At 43.0% G+C, this 17,898-nt stretch overlaps 1 protein-coding gene across 1 annotated transcript in view; it reads left to right on the top strand.

Annotated features, from left to right (window-relative positions):
- LOC128350586 (deleted in malignant brain tumors 1 protein-like) overlaps window positions 1-17,898 on the top strand; it is a 125,683-nt gene that overhangs the window by 106,517 nt on the left and 1,268 nt on the right. The window contains exons 26-32 of the mRNA XM_053308983.1: window positions 4,818-4,959; window positions 9,169-9,383; window positions 10,037-10,190; window positions 11,953-12,173; window positions 12,720-12,892; window positions 14,706-15,091; window positions 17,519-17,787. Coding sequence (XP_053164958.1) covers window positions 4,818-4,959; window positions 9,169-9,383; window positions 10,037-10,190; window positions 11,953-12,173; window positions 12,720-12,892; window positions 14,706-15,091; window positions 17,519-17,787 — 1,560 coding nt within the window. The remainder of the gene's footprint in view (window positions 1-4,817; window positions 4,960-9,168; window positions 9,384-10,036; window positions 10,191-11,952; window positions 12,174-12,719; window positions 12,893-14,705; window positions 15,092-17,518; window positions 17,788-17,898) is intronic.

The raw sequence follows: 17,898 nt of genomic DNA, 5'->3' as shown, positions 1-17,898 counted from the left end.
AGGGAAAGTAGGCGGGGTGTGTGTGTGTGTGTGTGTGTGGAGTGGCTGTGGGCCATAAGAATACCATTTCCCTTACCAGGGCCCCTGGTAAATTGACATATGCTGAGTACATATTTTTGTGGCTGGGAACTAGGGATAGATTGAGGATTCTGTTGGTGTACCGTTCAGCTCACTGCCCAACCTACTCCCTAACTGAGCTGACGGAGCTGGTCGTGGAGTTGGTGTTGGAGTTTCCTAGGTTTCTGGTGCTGGGGGACTTCAATATCCACTTTGGGGCTGACTTGTCTGGTGTAGCTCAGGAGTTCATAGCGACCGTGACAACTATGGGCCAATCCCAATTAGTTTCTGAACCAACTCATGCTTTAAAAAAAATTTTTTTAAAAAAACATTTGTATCCTGCTCTTCCCCCAAGAAGCCCAGAGCAGTGTACATAGTTAAGTTTTTCCTCACAACAACTCTTTGAAGTAGGTAAGGCTGAGAGAGAAGTGACTGGCCCAAAGTCACCCAGCAAGTATCATGGCTGAATGGGATTTGAACTCGGGACTTCCCGGTCCTAGTCCAGTACTCTAACCTCTGCACCACGCTGGCTCACACTCGATTTGGTCTTTTGTTCAGATCAGGTGGGTTTTCTGTGGGTGGTCTCCTCATTGTCATGGATGGACCACTACCTGGTTAAGGTTGGTCTCACAGCCACAATCCACCCCTGCAGGGGTGATGGACCTATTATGATGGTCCACCCAAAAAGGCTACTGGACTCAGCAGGTTTCCAAATGGCCTTGGAGGGTTTTGAAGTTGGTGTGGCTGGTGATTCTGTCAATGCCCTGATGGGAACCGGGAATAGGGAACTTAGCAGGGCAGTAGACATGATTGCTCCTAAGCGTCCTTCCCAACCTGCTTAAAGAATGGCCACTTGGTATACCGAGGAACTGCAAGGGCTGAAGTGGCTGGGTAGGTGACTGGAATGCAAGTGGAGGATAACTTGGTTCGAATTTGACAGGATGTAGCATAGGACCCATTTGAAGGCTTATGCAGTAGGGGTGCATGTAGCAAAAAGGGGTTTTGGGTCAGTGTGCCTCGCATCTGCGGGCTAGCGTTCAGCAGAGCTATCCCGAGTTGTGAGGAGTTTAATTTCTGCTCCTTCTGCTTCAAATCATTCTGCTTCAAATCAATTAGCTATGGATAGTTATAGGCCAATCTCCAATTTTCTTTGGTTGGGCAAGGTGATTGAGATGGTGGTGGCCGACCAGCTCCTCCAGGCAGTTTTGGAGGAAATTGATTATCTAGACCCATTTCAAACTGGCTTTAGAGCTGACTATGGGGTTGAGACAGCCTTGGTTGGTCTGATGGACAACCTCTACCGGGGAATTGACAGAGGGAGTGTGGCTCTGTTGGTTCTTTTGGATCTCTCAGCGGTATCCGATACCATCAACCATGGTATCCTTCTGGATTGCCTGGGGGAGTTGGGGATAAGGGGGGCACTGCTTTGCAGTGGTTCTGCTCCTATATCTTGGGTAGATTCCAGATGGTGGAGCTTGTTGACAGTTGCTCCTCAAAATGGGAGCTGTTATATGGCGTCCCTCAGGGCTCCATTCTGTCACCAATGCTTTTTAATATCTACATGAAACCTCTTGGTGAGGTCATCAGGAGGTTTGGTGCTGGGTGTTATCAGTATGCTGATGACACCCAAATCTACTTCTCCTTTTCATCTGTTTCATCAGGAAATGGCATTCATTCCCTAAATTCATTCATTCATTCATTCATTCATCCATTCATTCAATTTCTATACTGCCCTTCCAAAAATAGCTCAAGGCAGTTTATACAGAGAAATACAGGCAGTAATGGGCTGGATGAGGGATAACAAATTGAAACTGAATCCAAGCAAGACAGTGATGCTTATTGTAGGGATTCAGAATCTGAGAGATGAGTTAGATCTTCCTGTGCTGGATGGGGTTGCATTCCCCCGGAAGGAACAGGTACACAACTTGGGAGTACTTCTGCACCCAGGACTCTCCCTGGTATCTCAGGTGGATGCTATGTGCAGGAGTGCTTTCTATCAGCTTTGGCTGATTCAACAGTTGTGTCCATTCCTTGAAGAGGAAGACCTCAAAACTGTGGTGCACCAGCGGGTAACCTCCAGGCTTGACTATTGCAATGTTCTCTACATGGGGCTGCCTTTGTATGTAGTTCGGAAACTTCAGTTAGTTAAAAATGTGGCAGCCAGATTGGTCTCTGGGGCAACCCAGACAGACCACATAATGCCTGTTTTGAAACGGTTGCATTGGTTGCCAATACATTTCCAGGCAAAATACAAAGTGCTGGTTATTACCTTTAAAGCCCTAAATGGCTTAGGTCCAGGTTACCTTAGAGGGCACCTTCTTCTGAATGATACTCACAGCACCTTAAGGTCATCTGTGGAGGTCCGTCTCCAGTTGCCACTGGTGCATCTGGTGGCGACTCACAGGTGGGCCTTCTCTGTAGCTGCTCCTGGGCTGTGGAATGCACTCTCAGCAGGAATCCAAACCTGAATTCTTTATCCCTCTCTCCCTTGTAGGGAGGGAAACTGCAGCCTGCTCGCAACACCTTCAGGAGAGCCCTCAAAACCTATCTGTTTGGCCTGGTTTTCCGGTGTTTTTAAATTGTTGTAAATGGTTTTAATGTTGTAACCTGGTTTTTCAGGGTTTTAAAACTGTTTTGAATGTTTTAGCGGTTATTGTTTTATGGTGTTTTACAACCTCTGCTTTTAACTGCTAATTGATTTTAATTGTTTTGTTTTAAATCTAAACTGCCCTGAGCCATTTTGGAAGGGCGGTATAGAAATTGAATGAATGAATGAATGAATAATAAAGCTCCAGGAACAGGAAACACCACTTTGAATTATACCAGGAAGCTTTACAGACAGAGCTTCTACACTGAATCTCCTTCAGAAGAGATTGTGTGCATTCACACACCAGCCAAACTTACCCTGAAGTCCCTTAGGGATCCTTGGACCCACTCCACACACAAATTAGGCTTTGTCTTGCAAATTCTAGCTTATCTTGGTGTATTTCCAGGTTTTTAACATGCTGGTTTTAAGCCACTTTTTCTGAAAACACCGGAGCAAATAGGGAGAGGCACTGACGTATAATCATTAGCATGATAACAGGGATACTCTCTTTAGAAATGCAGATATAGCTCTTTAGTACTCTCCCCCCTCCCATTGGCTAGAAGGAAAACACAGGGCCATGCCATGTGATCTTGCAAAAACAAAAACTGAGAGCAGAGGGGAGGGGCTGCTTCCCTCAATGCTGCAAGTGTGATTCAAAGTAGGGATGTGCACGGACTGCGGAGGTGTGGTCCTACGCCCGGGGGGGGGAGTGTTGCTTTAAGGGTGGGGGGGTTGTACTTACCCCCCCCCCTACACCGCTTTTCCCCTCTAGTGCTCCATTTTAAAGCAAAATCTTCAGGGCAGCAGCGTTCTTCCCTGCCACCCCTGCCCCTTTGTTGCCTGCTAAAAGGGGAAGTATCTTCCACACATGCACCCGCTGCACACGTCACAGTGACTGCGTGACACGCGTGTGCAGCGGCAGGCACATGCGCGGAAGTTACTTCTGCTTTTAGCAGGCAACAAGGGGGCAGGGGCGGCAGGGAGGAATGCTGCCACCCCGAAGATTTTGCTTAGAAATGGAGTGCCGGAGAGTGAAAAGCGGCGGGAGGGGTGAGTACAACACCCCCCGCCCTTAAAGCAACACACACCCCCGGCGTCGGACCGTCGGACCGTCGGACCGTCGGACCAGCAAACCAGTTCACAGGCCTCTAACATGGCCTGCGAACCGGTTCGTGCACATCCCTAATTCAAAGTGGCTTCGCTCAGCATTTACCCTACAGTATGAAGCCATGTGCAAATAACTTCCTGGCGGCAGCAGCAACAAGGATGTTTTCTATTTTCAAGATCACATCTGGCTTTTACATCGCAGACACTCTACCTAGAGCAGGGCTGCTCAACTTCGGCACTCCTGCAGATGTTGCCTACAACTCCCATAATCCCTGGCTATTGGCCACTGTGGCTGGGGATTATGGGAGTTTTAGTCCAAAAACAGCGGGGTGGTGGTGGTCTAAGTTGAGCAGGCCTGATATAGAGCATTTTTTGCTATCAGAAAAGTGCTATGACGCCCCAAATAGTTCCAGCCTAGAATGTCCAGTCTAAGAAGCCTGCATACAATGTGTATGTCCATGACAATCTTGGAGACATTTCCCCACTGCCACTAAAGACCAAGCAGGTACATGTGCATGGGGTGTGGGTAGGACCAACCACACAAATAGCAATAGCAATAGCACTTACATTTATATACCGCTTTATAGCCGAAGCTCTCTAAGTGGTTTACAATGATTTAGCATATTGCCCCCAACATTCTGGGTACTCATTTTACCGACCTCGGAAGGATGGAAGGCTGAGTCAACCTTGAGCCCTTGGTCAGGATCGAACTTGTAACCTTCTCGTTACAGGGCGGCAGTTTTACCACTGCACCACCAGGGGCTCATTGGTTATTAACAAAGGTTATTCCTATGCTATTTCAGCAGCATGGGAGGAGCAGTTACTTCCTGCTTTAGCAACATAAGCATATTGAGGTCACATGGATGCAACCTGTGCCGTTCTCTAGTCAATACATTCTCTAGAAACTATTATCATTTTATGCATTACAATGTTAATGTTGTTTTAAAAGTTCTGTGATACCTATCAGTATTGTTACTAGTGGTTGCTCTCTAGATCTTTCAGACCAAAGTTCTTGCATAAAATCCCACTGAGATTAACTAATGATTGCTGATTTTCTAAAAAATAGCAGATACTAAATGTGGTGCAAGTCTACAAAACACCTATAAAGCATTGCCAATTGCTATCAATGCAAATGAGAATTGCATCTGGCAAATAGAGAGAGAGACAACTTCAAATGAAACGATCCGGCTCGTCTTCTCTTACTTCCAGTGAGTATCTTCTAAATGGTTATGGACAGTGTAGTGGAAAAGTGATAAAGCAGATATTTGGCATCAGTTCTCAAGGAAAGTTCTGACATACGGCCAAAGAAACATCAAAAAGACTGCCTATGAGAAGGTTATAGTGACATGGAGATTCCAAGTACAGTATGCTTGGAAAAAACTGACTTGGTGGTCAAACATAACTGACAGCGTGAGAGAAAAAGATTAAAGAACAGACTGTTTTACTTCAATCCACAATATTTCTAGTTTTCATTAATGTAGTAATGTTTTCGTAAATGAAATGGTTTTCTGTAGTTATAATTTATAATTATTAACCATTTTCCAGACAGGATAACAAACCTTACAAAACAAAACATATATTGTAACAATAATAAATGACAAAGGCTAACATACTAAGCAGCATCCCATGGGCGTTGTGGGCAATGAAGGAACTGGTGCATGATCCTAAAATTGCATTCATGCAGTTCCACAAGAGCACTCTTACACAAATGCATGAACACAGTTGTAGGAATGCGCAGCAGTTCCCACTGTGCCCACAACACCTGCGGAACACTGTACAGTATGTTGGCCACATTTTTTTATTGTGCGGTACAATAAAACTAACTCTGACGAGCAGGAATACTTCTAGGAATATCAATGATGATAAATATTCTCAATGTATTCAAATCTGCGACTATTTTGAGTTATTCTGGAGGGGTGGGTTTTTTTGGTGGTTTTGTTTCAGCATATTATTGTTTTTGAGTTTAGATATAGGGGTTAAAGACAGCTGAGAAATGCTGAGGCATATTGCTGAGCCCCAAAGAACAATAAAACTATTCTTTTGAGCCCAGGGAATTCTTGATACTGCCATCTAATACTTCTTTTTCTCTCTAATTTCCAGTACAATATATATAGGATTGTACCCCAGGTTATTTTTGCATGAACTACTGTACTTGCAAATTCACAAGGAGGGAGTCATTTTTTTCTGATTCCCACCCAACCTCAGCAGCACCCCTGAACTACATCTTAGATGGTCCCTTAGGAGTGGATTTTTGAGGGCCCTGAAGGTTGCTATGGAGAGGAGAGTTTCCTTACAGGAACGTCTTTTCATGTGTACTAAAGTTGGGATGCAACTCATAAGGCTTGTTCACACAATGATTATTATTAGGGGAGGAGAAGTCTCCTGCAAGCGAAGTGTGCTTCCATTTGCTGATGGTTTGTAGTTTAAAACCAGGGCTGGAGGGGGAGGAAAAGATCATGTGGGAAGCAGCAACTGCAGGGGTGTAGCTAGTGATGTTCAAAGGTGTCCACAGGCCACCACACCCGCCATCCTGTAGCTAGTTGCTCAGCAATATTGGGCTCTATGGCTTCTCTCCTCTTTTGAACGGTGGCAGCAGGTAAAGAAAACAAAAGGGGGGAATCAAGTAAAGTGTGAAACAAATTAAAGTGGGGAGCAATGTTCATTTACTGTACACAGGTCCCCATTAACCTTCCTATGTCCCCGAGCAGCTGAATGGGAGAGGTTTGTCCTACCTAGCTTCTGAATGCAGTAGGATGAAAATTTATCCTACCCAGCTGCAGTTTCCCACACAGAGCCAGTGCCAGACAATTTTGCACCCTAGACAAGGCTAAGTACTTGCACCCCCCCCCAAGAAAAATTAACTTTGATTTTCAAAAACAGGTGTTTTGTAGAATAAATGAACAGCACCAAACCTGAAACTGCTAAATTTATTTTAAATTGCATGACTAGGTAATACATCAATTTTTGATTATCTTTCTCAAATACAAAAGAAAATATTTTGGCACACAAATCATTTTGAACTAGAAGGGCATTCTTAACACATTGACACTCTGTACTCTGTGCCGCTCTGAGGTCTGCGCCCTAGGCGGCTGCCTAGTTGGCCTAATAGTAGCACCAGCCCTGTTCCCAATCACTTCCTCCCCCTCCAGCCTTTGTTTTAAACTGCAGACAATCAGCAAATGGGAGAGTGTTCAGCTCCAAATTTAGTGTAAGAGGCTTCTCTACCCTCATATTGAGCAGGGGGAGAGTAACTGGCCCTATGCACCCCCAGCACAGTACTTCCAGTGACTGTTGCTGGTGTCTATCTTAGTGTGTGTGTGTGTGTGTGTGTGTGTGTGTGTGTGTGTGTGTGTTTAAGATTGTGAGCCCTTTGGGGACAGGGATCCATCTTGTTTGTTATTTCTTTATGTAAACCGCCCTGAGCCATTTTTGGAAGGGAGGTATAGAAATCAAATTTATTATTATTATTATTATTATTATTATTATTATTATTATTATTATTAGTGTGAACAGGCTTATAGAGTTTCCACTATAGAGATGTCAAAAAACAGAGCAACACCACTCTGTATCCATAGCCACTCTGCCATGTCCAATGGCAGTGTGGGGAAAGGTTGATGTAATGGACTTTAGAATATTATCTGGTCAAGGAAGGGTTAATGCAGTTTTCTAAATGGCTCCGCAAGTATGGCCTGTGGAACTCCTGCTGGGAAATGTGTCCGATTTAGAAAAACCTTTGGAGAGAGGTGAAGAGCTGGTTCATTAACCTCAGAGACAGCCAACAGCCTAGAAAGGGGCTGGTTGTAAAGGAGAACCTGGATAGAACCTAAGAAATAAGTTTTAAAAGGGGAATTCTGTGAAGCAATAGGTTAGATTGAACCATATGAGACCTATGTCAAAGCTGTAAACAAAGAGCTGTACAAAGAAACATATGTAACAGAGCAAGCATATGACGGCCACTACCTTGGATGGGTTTAAAAGGGGCTTAGACAAATTCATGGCTGCCTCCAGCCTCAGAGGCAAGATGCCTCTAAATAGCAGTTGCAGGGTAGCAACAGCAGGAGGGAGGCCCTCAGCTCTTGCCTGTGGGCTTCTCAGGGGCATCTTGTGGGCCACTGTGTGAAACAGGATGCTGGACTAGATAGACCTTGGGCCTGATCCGGCAGAGCTGTTCTTATGACCCTGCTGTACAAGTAGTGAATGAAAACATCCTTAGAATATTTAATCAGTAAACCTGTATCCTATTGGATACATTAAACCTGTATCCTAACTGGCCCTATCCACCCCCAGCACAGTACCTCCAGTGACTGTTGCTGGTGTCTATCTTATGTTTCTTTTTAGAATGTGAGCCCTTTGGGGACAGGGTTCCATCTTATTTATTTGTTTGTTATTTCTCTGTGTAAACCGCCCTGAGCCATTTTTGAAAGGGCAGTATAGAAATCGAATAAATAATAATAATAATAATAATAATAATAATAATAATAATAAGCGCCCTGGGTGCAGTTCCAAAAGACCTTGGAGAGCACCTCAACACCATAGGGGTCACAGAAATCACCATCAGCCAATTACAAAAAGCAGCTTTACTGGGAACAGCCTATATTCTGCGACGATATCTATAACAATTGACAATAAAATTCTGGCATCCCAGGTCCTTGGGAAGGGCTCGATGTCTGGATAAAACAAACCAGTCAATAACACCTGTCTGACTGTGTAAACAAGAAATAATGATAATATTATTTTCATTCAAGAAGCTCGTCTGAGTGGCTCTGTTAAACCTCCCACACCTATACAACTACATTACGAATCCAGAAAATAGTGAAAAGATCTACAATGTGCTTTGAACTATAGTTAGCGGCAGCGAAACCACAGAAATAACAAAAGGTTGAAACGACAACCTTACTATAAACGCCCCCAACTCCCTATAGAGATGCCAAGAAATGGAGCAACACCACTCTGTATCCATAGCCATTCTGCCATGACCAATGGCAGCTTTCAGATTTTACCAGAAGTTCTGGCTGTATCTCTGTGTTTGGATTTATGTTTTTCAACTGTTGCACAATGAACCACTTTTGAAATTGAACGGACTTTGAAAAATGGTTTGTGATATGGTATGAAGGTGAACTTCTTCTAGGATACTAAAGCATGTTACTAAGCAAACCTGAGGGTCTTCTGTTGGACTACTATTCCCTCATCCCCAGCCCCAATTTATTGTGGCTGAGGATGATGGGAGCTGAGGTCCAACAATATCGGGAGACCCTCAAGTTGGCCACCCCTGTACTAGAGTTAGAGACCCTAGTTCCTCTAGGATGTTAATTAGTGTCTTTGATCATTCAATCAACTAATATAACTGTATAAATGCAAACTGGCTCCTTTGCTAGAACTGCACACAGAATAAGTGATGTGGTTTTTCTTCTTCCTAGATTTAGGCCCACATCGAACTGTGAAAGTGAAAATATTGAAGTATATGATGGCCCTTCAACTGGTGCACCTCTTCTGGGGCGTGTATGCAATAACCATAACTCTGTTCCAGTGTTTCACTCATCCTCTAGTAGCTTAACATTTCGCATAGTAACAGACACCACAGATTTCACACGCAACATTTTTGCATTTTATTACTTCATTTCACCAGAGTCAGGTATGTCATCACCAAGCATTCCTCAGGGCACCACACACAACAGCCGTCTGGAAACAATAGCAGTCTGGAAACTGTTTGAAAGCTAATCAAATGTATCCAAATTTGACTTTTTGTTGGCGTTTATAAATACATTTGCAAGGCTGTAAATTGGTAATATTAAAACAATAATTAATGGGGTTCTCACATTTTTGCCAAACGGAATCCCTTGCACTGGTGGATGGGGGAAGGCAGAAGCAGGGAGTGGTCGATGGGGCATAGGCCCCCAGTGAATTGCTCAGAGCCCGGAATCTCATCAGCCACCTCCCTTCTCCCTTCTCCCTGATCTCTTCTAGAAACAATGTGCAGCAGTAGAGATACCTGTACTGAGCATGGGAGAGAACGCCTGGCTTCACATACATCTCTGCTGCTCCCACCTTCATGAGATGCTGTATTATAATATTAGAGACTTTTAAAAGCATATTTAATTATTCGGGGGTGGGGTATGTTTGAGTTTAATTATGAAAGTGGGGGGGTGGGCTGTGGATCCAGGTGCTGGATCAACTTTCCTGGGCAGAAGAGAAGCAAACCATTTTGTGAAATCTGATCTCTGCTGCTGTTTCTGCTGATTGATTCTATCTTTTTTAAAATAAAGGAATAATGACTTTCTTTTCAAGCTACCATTGCAAACTGTGGGGGTCTTCTTAATAGTCCACAAGGATCATTCACCAGCCCCAACTACCCCAGACCACACCCAGAATTTGCATACTGTGTCTGGCACATAGAAACAGAAGCAAACTCCATGATAAACCTGACCTTCAGTGAAATTTTGTAAGTACATTTTTGTTAACTTTTTGAGATCGTCCAGCATTGTTTGTTTCCGGGTGAGCACGAATGCATCCATGTGTCCCCCGCTATCAACTTCTCAATGTCTGGACCAATATGAACCAAACTGGGTACAGTTATAGGGACACATAAGGAAATCTCAACAGCATAGTTTGGGTTGATGTCTTCCACCTGGATTCAAGCTGGCGGACAGGTAAACATTTGAGGCACAAGTGGGCTAACTTGTGAACCATCTAACTGATTTGAACCAAATTTGGTACAGACACTGCAATGGCATAGTTTGTGATGATATCATCCAGACCAATTCAAGATGGCACCCTGATTCAAGAGGGCGGACATGTGAACGGTTGAGATACAAGTGGGCTAATGAGTGGACTGCCTAACTGATTTGAACCAAATTTGGTACAGTTGTAGTGAGTTACACATAGGGACACCTCAACAGCATAGTTTGTGATTATGTCAGCCACCCCAATTCAAAATGGCAGACTTGTGAATGTTTAAGACTGAAGTGGACTAACTTGTGAGTATGGTAATTCTCATTTAAGATTATTGTGAAAGGAAAGTAGGCAGATTAGTTCTTATCAGAACAACTTGTTTATGAACATTTGAGATTAGTCCAGCCACTGTTTGAGTAGTCAAACACAAAAAAAGGTTATTTACTTCATATTTTGTCCCCCCCCCCTCTATTTTTTGCACCAAAGTTATTGTTTAAACATTGACCAACACAGAATACATGTTGGCCTTTCCCTTCTACCCTCTGTATTCCAATATCTTTTCTGTGTCCTCAACCCCTCATACAAACATTGAGCCATATCAAACATTTATCAGCCCATCCCTTCCTCCCCTCCCTACCTGTTCATCTCCTTCCATGTCCCACCCTAGCTGAAATAAAATAAGGGAAATCAAAAAGTAAAATAAAACAAGGAATATTTCAGTTTATGATTAACCTTTGTTATTTAGTATATAAAACATACTAAATTATATGATGGATGAGCAGATGGAACGAATAATTTTAGCCATCAGCTTCCAAACTGCTGGTTAGGAACATTGTTAGGTCTTTTTGAAAACAAGAAGGCACTTACATAAGAAATGTCTTGCTGGACCATCTAGCCCGGCATTCTGTTTCCAGTTGTGGTCAGCCAAATGCATCTGGACACTCACAAGGAGGGCATGAAAGTGATGGTCAGCTCAGGCTTTTGGTCCCCCGCACCTCATAAGTGCTTCATTCCCAATCACTGGAACCAATAGCATGTTAAAATGACGAAGCCTGTATCAAAACCCCCAACATATTCCTATGTGCAAATAACATTTGCCCCCTAAAGAAAATTTTTAGCTGAGCTAGAGGAAGCTTTTTGGAGAGCTGGTCTTGTGGTAGCAAACATGACTTGTCTTCTTAGCTAATCAGGGTCCACCCTGGTTGCATTTGAATGGGAGACCACATATGAGCACTATAAGATATTCCCCTCAGGGGATGCAGCCACTCTGGGAGGAGCAGAAGGTTTCAAGTTCCCTCCCTGGCTTCTTCAAGATAGGGCTGAGAAAGATTCCTGCCTGCAACCTTGGAGAAGCCACTGCCAGTCTGTGAGAACAATACTGAGCTAGACTCAGCATATGGCAGCTCCCTATGTTCTTATGATCTTGGCCGATATATTTTGCATTGCTGAAGTATGTATTTCCTGGTGTTAAATAATCTTGCCAATTTTTTTAAAAAAATAATTGTCTGAAATTATTCTTTCTTTGTGCCTAGCCTAGAAATAGATGACAACTGCAGATTTGATTTTCTTGCCATCTATGATGGTGCAACAACGGACTCCGGTTTAATTAAACAAGTGTGTGGCCGTATCACCCCAACATTTCTGTCTTCTTCTAATAAGATGACTGTTGTGCTATCTACGGATTATGCCAATTCGTACAGGGGCTTTTCTGCTCGCTACACAAGCATACCAATACCAGCACCAGAGTTCAACGGTAAGTCAGATCTCACCAGTGTGTGTCTTGTTAATTGTAATCTATACAGGGAGAGGCTGAAGATTACTAACATGGAAAAGATGCCAGTCTTTTGGGCTATGCAATCTGAGCTAATATGCACTGACGAATACGCTCATTGCATCTTCTCTAGAATCTGAAGCACTGCAGGCAGTCTGGCCAGATTTCCTCTTTCATGTTTGACAGGTCTCTAATTCTGGAAATTTGTGCACAGGCATGGAAACCCCAGGCACAGCCAAGCTGATTGTGTCTTCTGCAGCCAGTTGCACCGCTGAGCAAGCCAGCCAACTAAAAAGTGGTTTGTTTGTCCAGCCAGATGAATGGCTCAGGACATAGGAAGCTGCATTATTCTAAGACTGACCATTGGTCTGTCTAGCTCTGCATTGACTGCACAGATTGGCATCAGCTCTCCAGCTTTTTAGGCAGGGTTTTTCTCCACATCTGCCACCACAAGACCTGATATTCTTCCAGGTGAAACAGTTGTGTGTTATTTGCATGGTAATGCTTTGTTTTTCCTTTTATTGTCAGTATCCCTCAGTTGTTCTTCAGACATGATGACAGCTATTCTCAGCAATTCTTATTTGGATTCCCTCGGTTATAATGAAGATGACTTGACGCTGAACGACCCAACTTGCAGACCTACTGCATTAAACCCAGTTACATTTTCTTTTCCATTGAACAGCTGCGGAACAGTTAAAACGGTAAAAATAAGCAAACCCAAACTAAAATAATCCAAACCAAAGTGCTATGAACTTTCCTTCTGGCCCACTTGCTGCCTGAAATCTTGTTTCCTGTCTCGTCTGTCTCACAGCAGTTTAGTTTAGTGTCCTTGGACTTGGTTTTCACTTGGCCCAGCCCTTGATCTTCAAGGAAGGATATGGTTATCAGTGGCTGCTCAACTTGATAGCTGGATATTTCCATTAGAAACAAAGGTGGTGTGCCCCTGAATACTAGGTACTAGGAAGGAAACACAAACAGATGGGCAGAGTTGCCCTCTTTTCCCCACTTGAGGGCTTCCCAGCTGCATAAGGTTGGCCTCTGCATGGAGCAGGATGCAAGACAAGATGGACTTTTGGCCTGATTCCACAAGGCTCTTCTTATGTCCTTATGTCCTTTGTTTCTTGATTCAATCATGCCAAAACTCATCTGCAAATGACACGTCTTAGCTACCCAGACACATTTTCAACTTCTTTCAGTGCCATTTCCCCCCATGCCATTATGGGTATTTGGGGCAAATCCATACCATGAGTATCAGACTTGTGGGTGGGATGGAGTAATCAAAAAGTATATAATGGGAGGACACCATGTCGATATCAGGGGGACATGAATGTCACAAAACAGACCTTGCTAAAAACAACAACAACCCCAAAACACACACACACCATAGATAGGACAGAAGAGTATCCTTTTCTCTCCTGTAGTAAAGAAAATATGCTTTTGGACTTTAAACTGTACCTCCATGAACATTTTATTTTATTGTGAGATCCACTAAAATTAATTTGATCTATATCCGAAGTCAACATGCTTCCAATCATGATATAAGAAGCTAAAGCGAGGATCACAAGAGCACCAAGCTCTTGATTTCTCAGAAGTAAGTCCCTCTGAGTTCAAAGGAATTTACATCTATCTTAAATGTGCATAGGATTGCAATTTTAAGTGCACACAAGCATTTTACAGCATCTATCAGAACAGCCTTGTTTTTCTTTCTTTTTATACTGTTTCATGGTTTACTGGAGATAACTCCTAAATTTTAGGTATCTGTGAGCTGCATCTGGAATGGGGGTTCAGAAGCAAAACTGTTTATACATGCAACAGCATGTTTCACATCTGCAAAGGGTCAGGTGATATATTTTTCTAGGATTGTAATGCCAGGTCAGGAGACCTTTTCCACTGATAAACTAACAAAGACATTCAGGCATATGAGTTGATTGCTGCTTTTTGTTTACTTGTGAGATTTTAGAACTAGGAGTCATTTTATGTTTTAGTGGTTACAATAAAAACATTAAAAAAAAGTTTTACATTGTTACTTTGTAAGCCCAGAAGAGTGGCTTACATTACAGACTATAAGGCTAGTCTCATGAGCAGCCTCAACCAGGCTAAGGCAGCCCAGGCTACTCGTGTGCAGTGCTAGGATCTGCATGGATCCTGGTGCTGACCACTCACCTGACCCAGCTTTTTACCCCGGCCTTTAGCCAAGGGTAAGGGTGCAAGCATGCCTTTAACCCCGGTGCCGGGATTGTGTGCGCACAGACACGGGTGCCTAGAACGCCCATATCACGGGGGTATCACCACTGCTCGTTGCATGGTGCATTGTGGGATACATGGAGGCTAGGATGCATCGTCCTGGCCTCTGGAGATCCGCACTGCATGTAGCAGCACGGATTGTGTGGGAGTGTAGTCCACGCTTCCCACCAGTGTTGTGAGATCGTCTTGGAGGAAGGTAAGTTTTGCACAGCTCTCCCCACCTCTCAGGTGTGTGAATAGCCTTTATACATACTATTTTGGTCTTTGCAGGGAGAAGATCACAGCATCTCTTATAGCAACACCATCACTGCCTCTCCAGATGGAGCGGTAATCACCCGTCAAAAACATGTTGAGATTAATGTGAACTGTATAATGGAAAACAATTCAACTGTAGAAGTCATGTATATAACGGAAAGTGCGGTTATACATAACACAAGTTCTCTGGGGAGATACAACCTCAGCATGTCCTTTTATGAGACCGATTTGTTTTCCACACCAATAGTTGATTCTCCATACTTTGTAGACTTGAACCAAACTCTTTATGCACAAGTCAGCCTGCATTCCTCTGATGAGAATTTGTTAGTGTTTGTGGATACCTGTACAGCATCACCACACCCTGTTTCTGGATCACCAAAATATGATTTAGTGAGAAGTGGGTGAGTAATGTAACTTTTTGAAATGGTTACAATTTAACACTAAAATAATGCTAGACGGAACACGCAGAAGTGACATAGTTCTTACCTGCAGGGAAAGAGACATGAGGAACTGGCAAATGAGTGGGGGAGGGGGATGCCAAGTTGACAAGGTGCAGGTGTAGACAAGACAAAAGCAAGGGAAAGAATGTTTACAGGAGCCATGAAGAGAGACTTGGAAGGGAGAAACTATCTGATGAATAGAGCACATGAGACTGTTTTAGTTATAGGGGCCAGCATGCCAGAAGACGTGGAGATGTGGCTGGGACAAGGAGACAAGAGGGATTGACTCTAGTTGAAAGAGTAGTCCTTGAAAATGGACCAGAAAGGAAAGAAAGGATCAGAAAGAGGAAGGTAGCATGCATGTGTAAACCTGTTTATTTAAAAAGCATTACAAAAGCTGTAGGTTAAAGTAAGAGTCAAGTGTCGGAAGAACAAATTTCTCCCGTTTATCTTAGCTAACACACAAACTGGACTTAAAGGTAAAGGTAAAGTTGTGCCATTGAGTCGGTGTCGACTCCTGGTGACCACAGAGCCCTGGGGTTGTCTTTGGCAGAATACAGGAGGGGTTTACCATACCATTGCCTTCTCCCACGCAGTATGAGATGATGCCTTTCAGCATCTTCCTATATCGCTGCTGCCCAATATAGACGTTTCCCATTGTCTGGGAAACATACCAGCAGGAATTTGAACCAGCAACCTCTTGCTCCTTAGGCAAGTTACTTCCCTGCTGGACAGACCAGGGGAAAATGGCATTTGTTAACTTCATACACAAAGCCAAGGTCTAAGTCAAGAATTTGATAACTTTAATGTTACTGCATATCTTCGCAAGTTCAGATATCTGAGCTTTCTTCATTGAACATTTGATATCTAAACAATAAGCTCCCATTTAGGAAAGAGCTTGGGAGCTGCTGTGAATGTAGCTTAGAAAACAGCTGCTGCTATCAAAAGGGGAAATAACAGGGCTGAATAGAAAAGGTATATAACACGCAATTATTATAATACTCCATATTCAGGGTCAGTGACATGCTGCCGCTATGCCTTATGTAACCTGAAGAAGTGTATTTTATATCTTCTGCCTTCACCACCTTCACTGCAAACAGCTCAATTAGCTATTTTTGTTCCATGCTGCTTTTCAAAGGCCATAAACATAAATGCATCGTGTGTATTGTGTGGAAGTAGACAGAATGTGCTTTTGAAAATTGGTGAAACTACACAAAAATGACAATGCATGTACTGCTCTGGGGTTTTAAGGAGTATTTAAAATCACAAATGGTTAGAATATTTTGCACAACAGGTATTTAAAACTAAACTTAACTCATTGGGAGGATTATCATCCTCTGTTTTCCCACTTATTTGTTTTAGCTGGCTTAAAACATATTTTTTAACAAGGCCTTGCTGCAGTCTACAGATAACACTTGAAGGTGAAGAGCATAACTAGAAAATAGACATATTTAGGTAGGATATGATTACTAGGTTAATACAGGCAAGCATATACCAAGACTGTTGTATCCTGCTACATGGTGAGAATTTTACCACACATATACAATCAAAAACCCAGAAAAACAGAAAAAATAGGAGTCGTCACCACCACCTAGTGGGTTGCTTACCAAGTGGCAACATCAGAGCACACAACTTAAAACTGCTCTGATGGCCACTTTTGCATTAGTATCTCAAGAGAGCCTACTGCTTTGTTAAAAAGCATTTCCCCTCAATTTTTAACCTAGAATTTTCTCTTTAAACAATGATGTTAAAGCCACTACCTTTGCTAAGGAAGTGGCTTCCATTGCTCCCATTGTCTGCTAAACTTCGATATTTTCATCTTATTATGTTCACTACAAGCTAACACAGGGTTATTTCCCAATGTTTTGCAGAGGGCTGCCCCTTCATTGGAAGCTTCTTCTAGGGATGTGCACAAAACTGGTTTTGCCGGTTCATCTAGAATCTGGATCAGATTTGAGCTGACCCAGCCGTGCTTGGTTTTGTACCCAGTTGAACTAGACCCAGTTTGGGTTTGAACTGAGTCAGTTCAACTGACTAGGAACTCTACTTGTTAAGGGGAATCTGGTGAGGCCTCCATGCATGCACGATCACTAAAATAGCTCACATACCACACAATGCAATGTGCACATTGTGAGCATGCAATTGCACAACTGTGCACTTGTATAACTGCAAGAATCGTGCAAAATGCATAGCAACAATAGTAATCCCATTGGAAATAATGGGATTATTCTCATGTAAATGTGTTTTGCTCCATTCTTGAGCAAAATACGCATTCTTGCGACATGCATGTTGTGTTGTATGGTATATGGGCCACTGAATCTTTGAACCTCTCTAACAGGAACAAGCAGTTGTTGATAATATTAAACCAACCTGGAAATTCTATTACAGATGCCCTAAAGATGACACCTATGGTGCTTATCCCATCCTTGAACATTATGGGAGGTTCAGGTTCAATTCCTTCAAATTTCTGCGGAGTCACCCATCTGTTTATCTCCATTGTGAAGTTCTAATTTGTGACAGTATTGATTCTAATTCTCGCTGCACCAAAGGCTGTATATCTCGGCATAAGAGGGAGATTTCTTCCTACAAATGGAAAGGGGAAGTAATGGTGGGACCTATCCGCCTGAAAACAGACCATGGTTCTATGGATCGCTCCGGTAAGTATAGTTCAAGCAGAGTGACTTATCTTACTTTGTAGAAACTTCATATGCAGACTTGAATGCCCATGAATTTAGAAAGGATAAAAATCTGCACGTCCAATGATTTAG

The sequence above is a fragment of the Hemicordylus capensis genome, chromosome 3, assembly GCF_027244095.1.
Source record: "Hemicordylus capensis ecotype Gifberg chromosome 3, rHemCap1.1.pri, whole genome shotgun sequence".
Lineage (NCBI taxonomy): Eukaryota > Metazoa > Chordata > Lepidosauria > Squamata > Cordylidae > Hemicordylus > Hemicordylus capensis.
The sequence above is the reverse complement of the archived record's forward strand: the minus strand, read 5'-3'. Positions and strand labels throughout refer to the sequence as shown.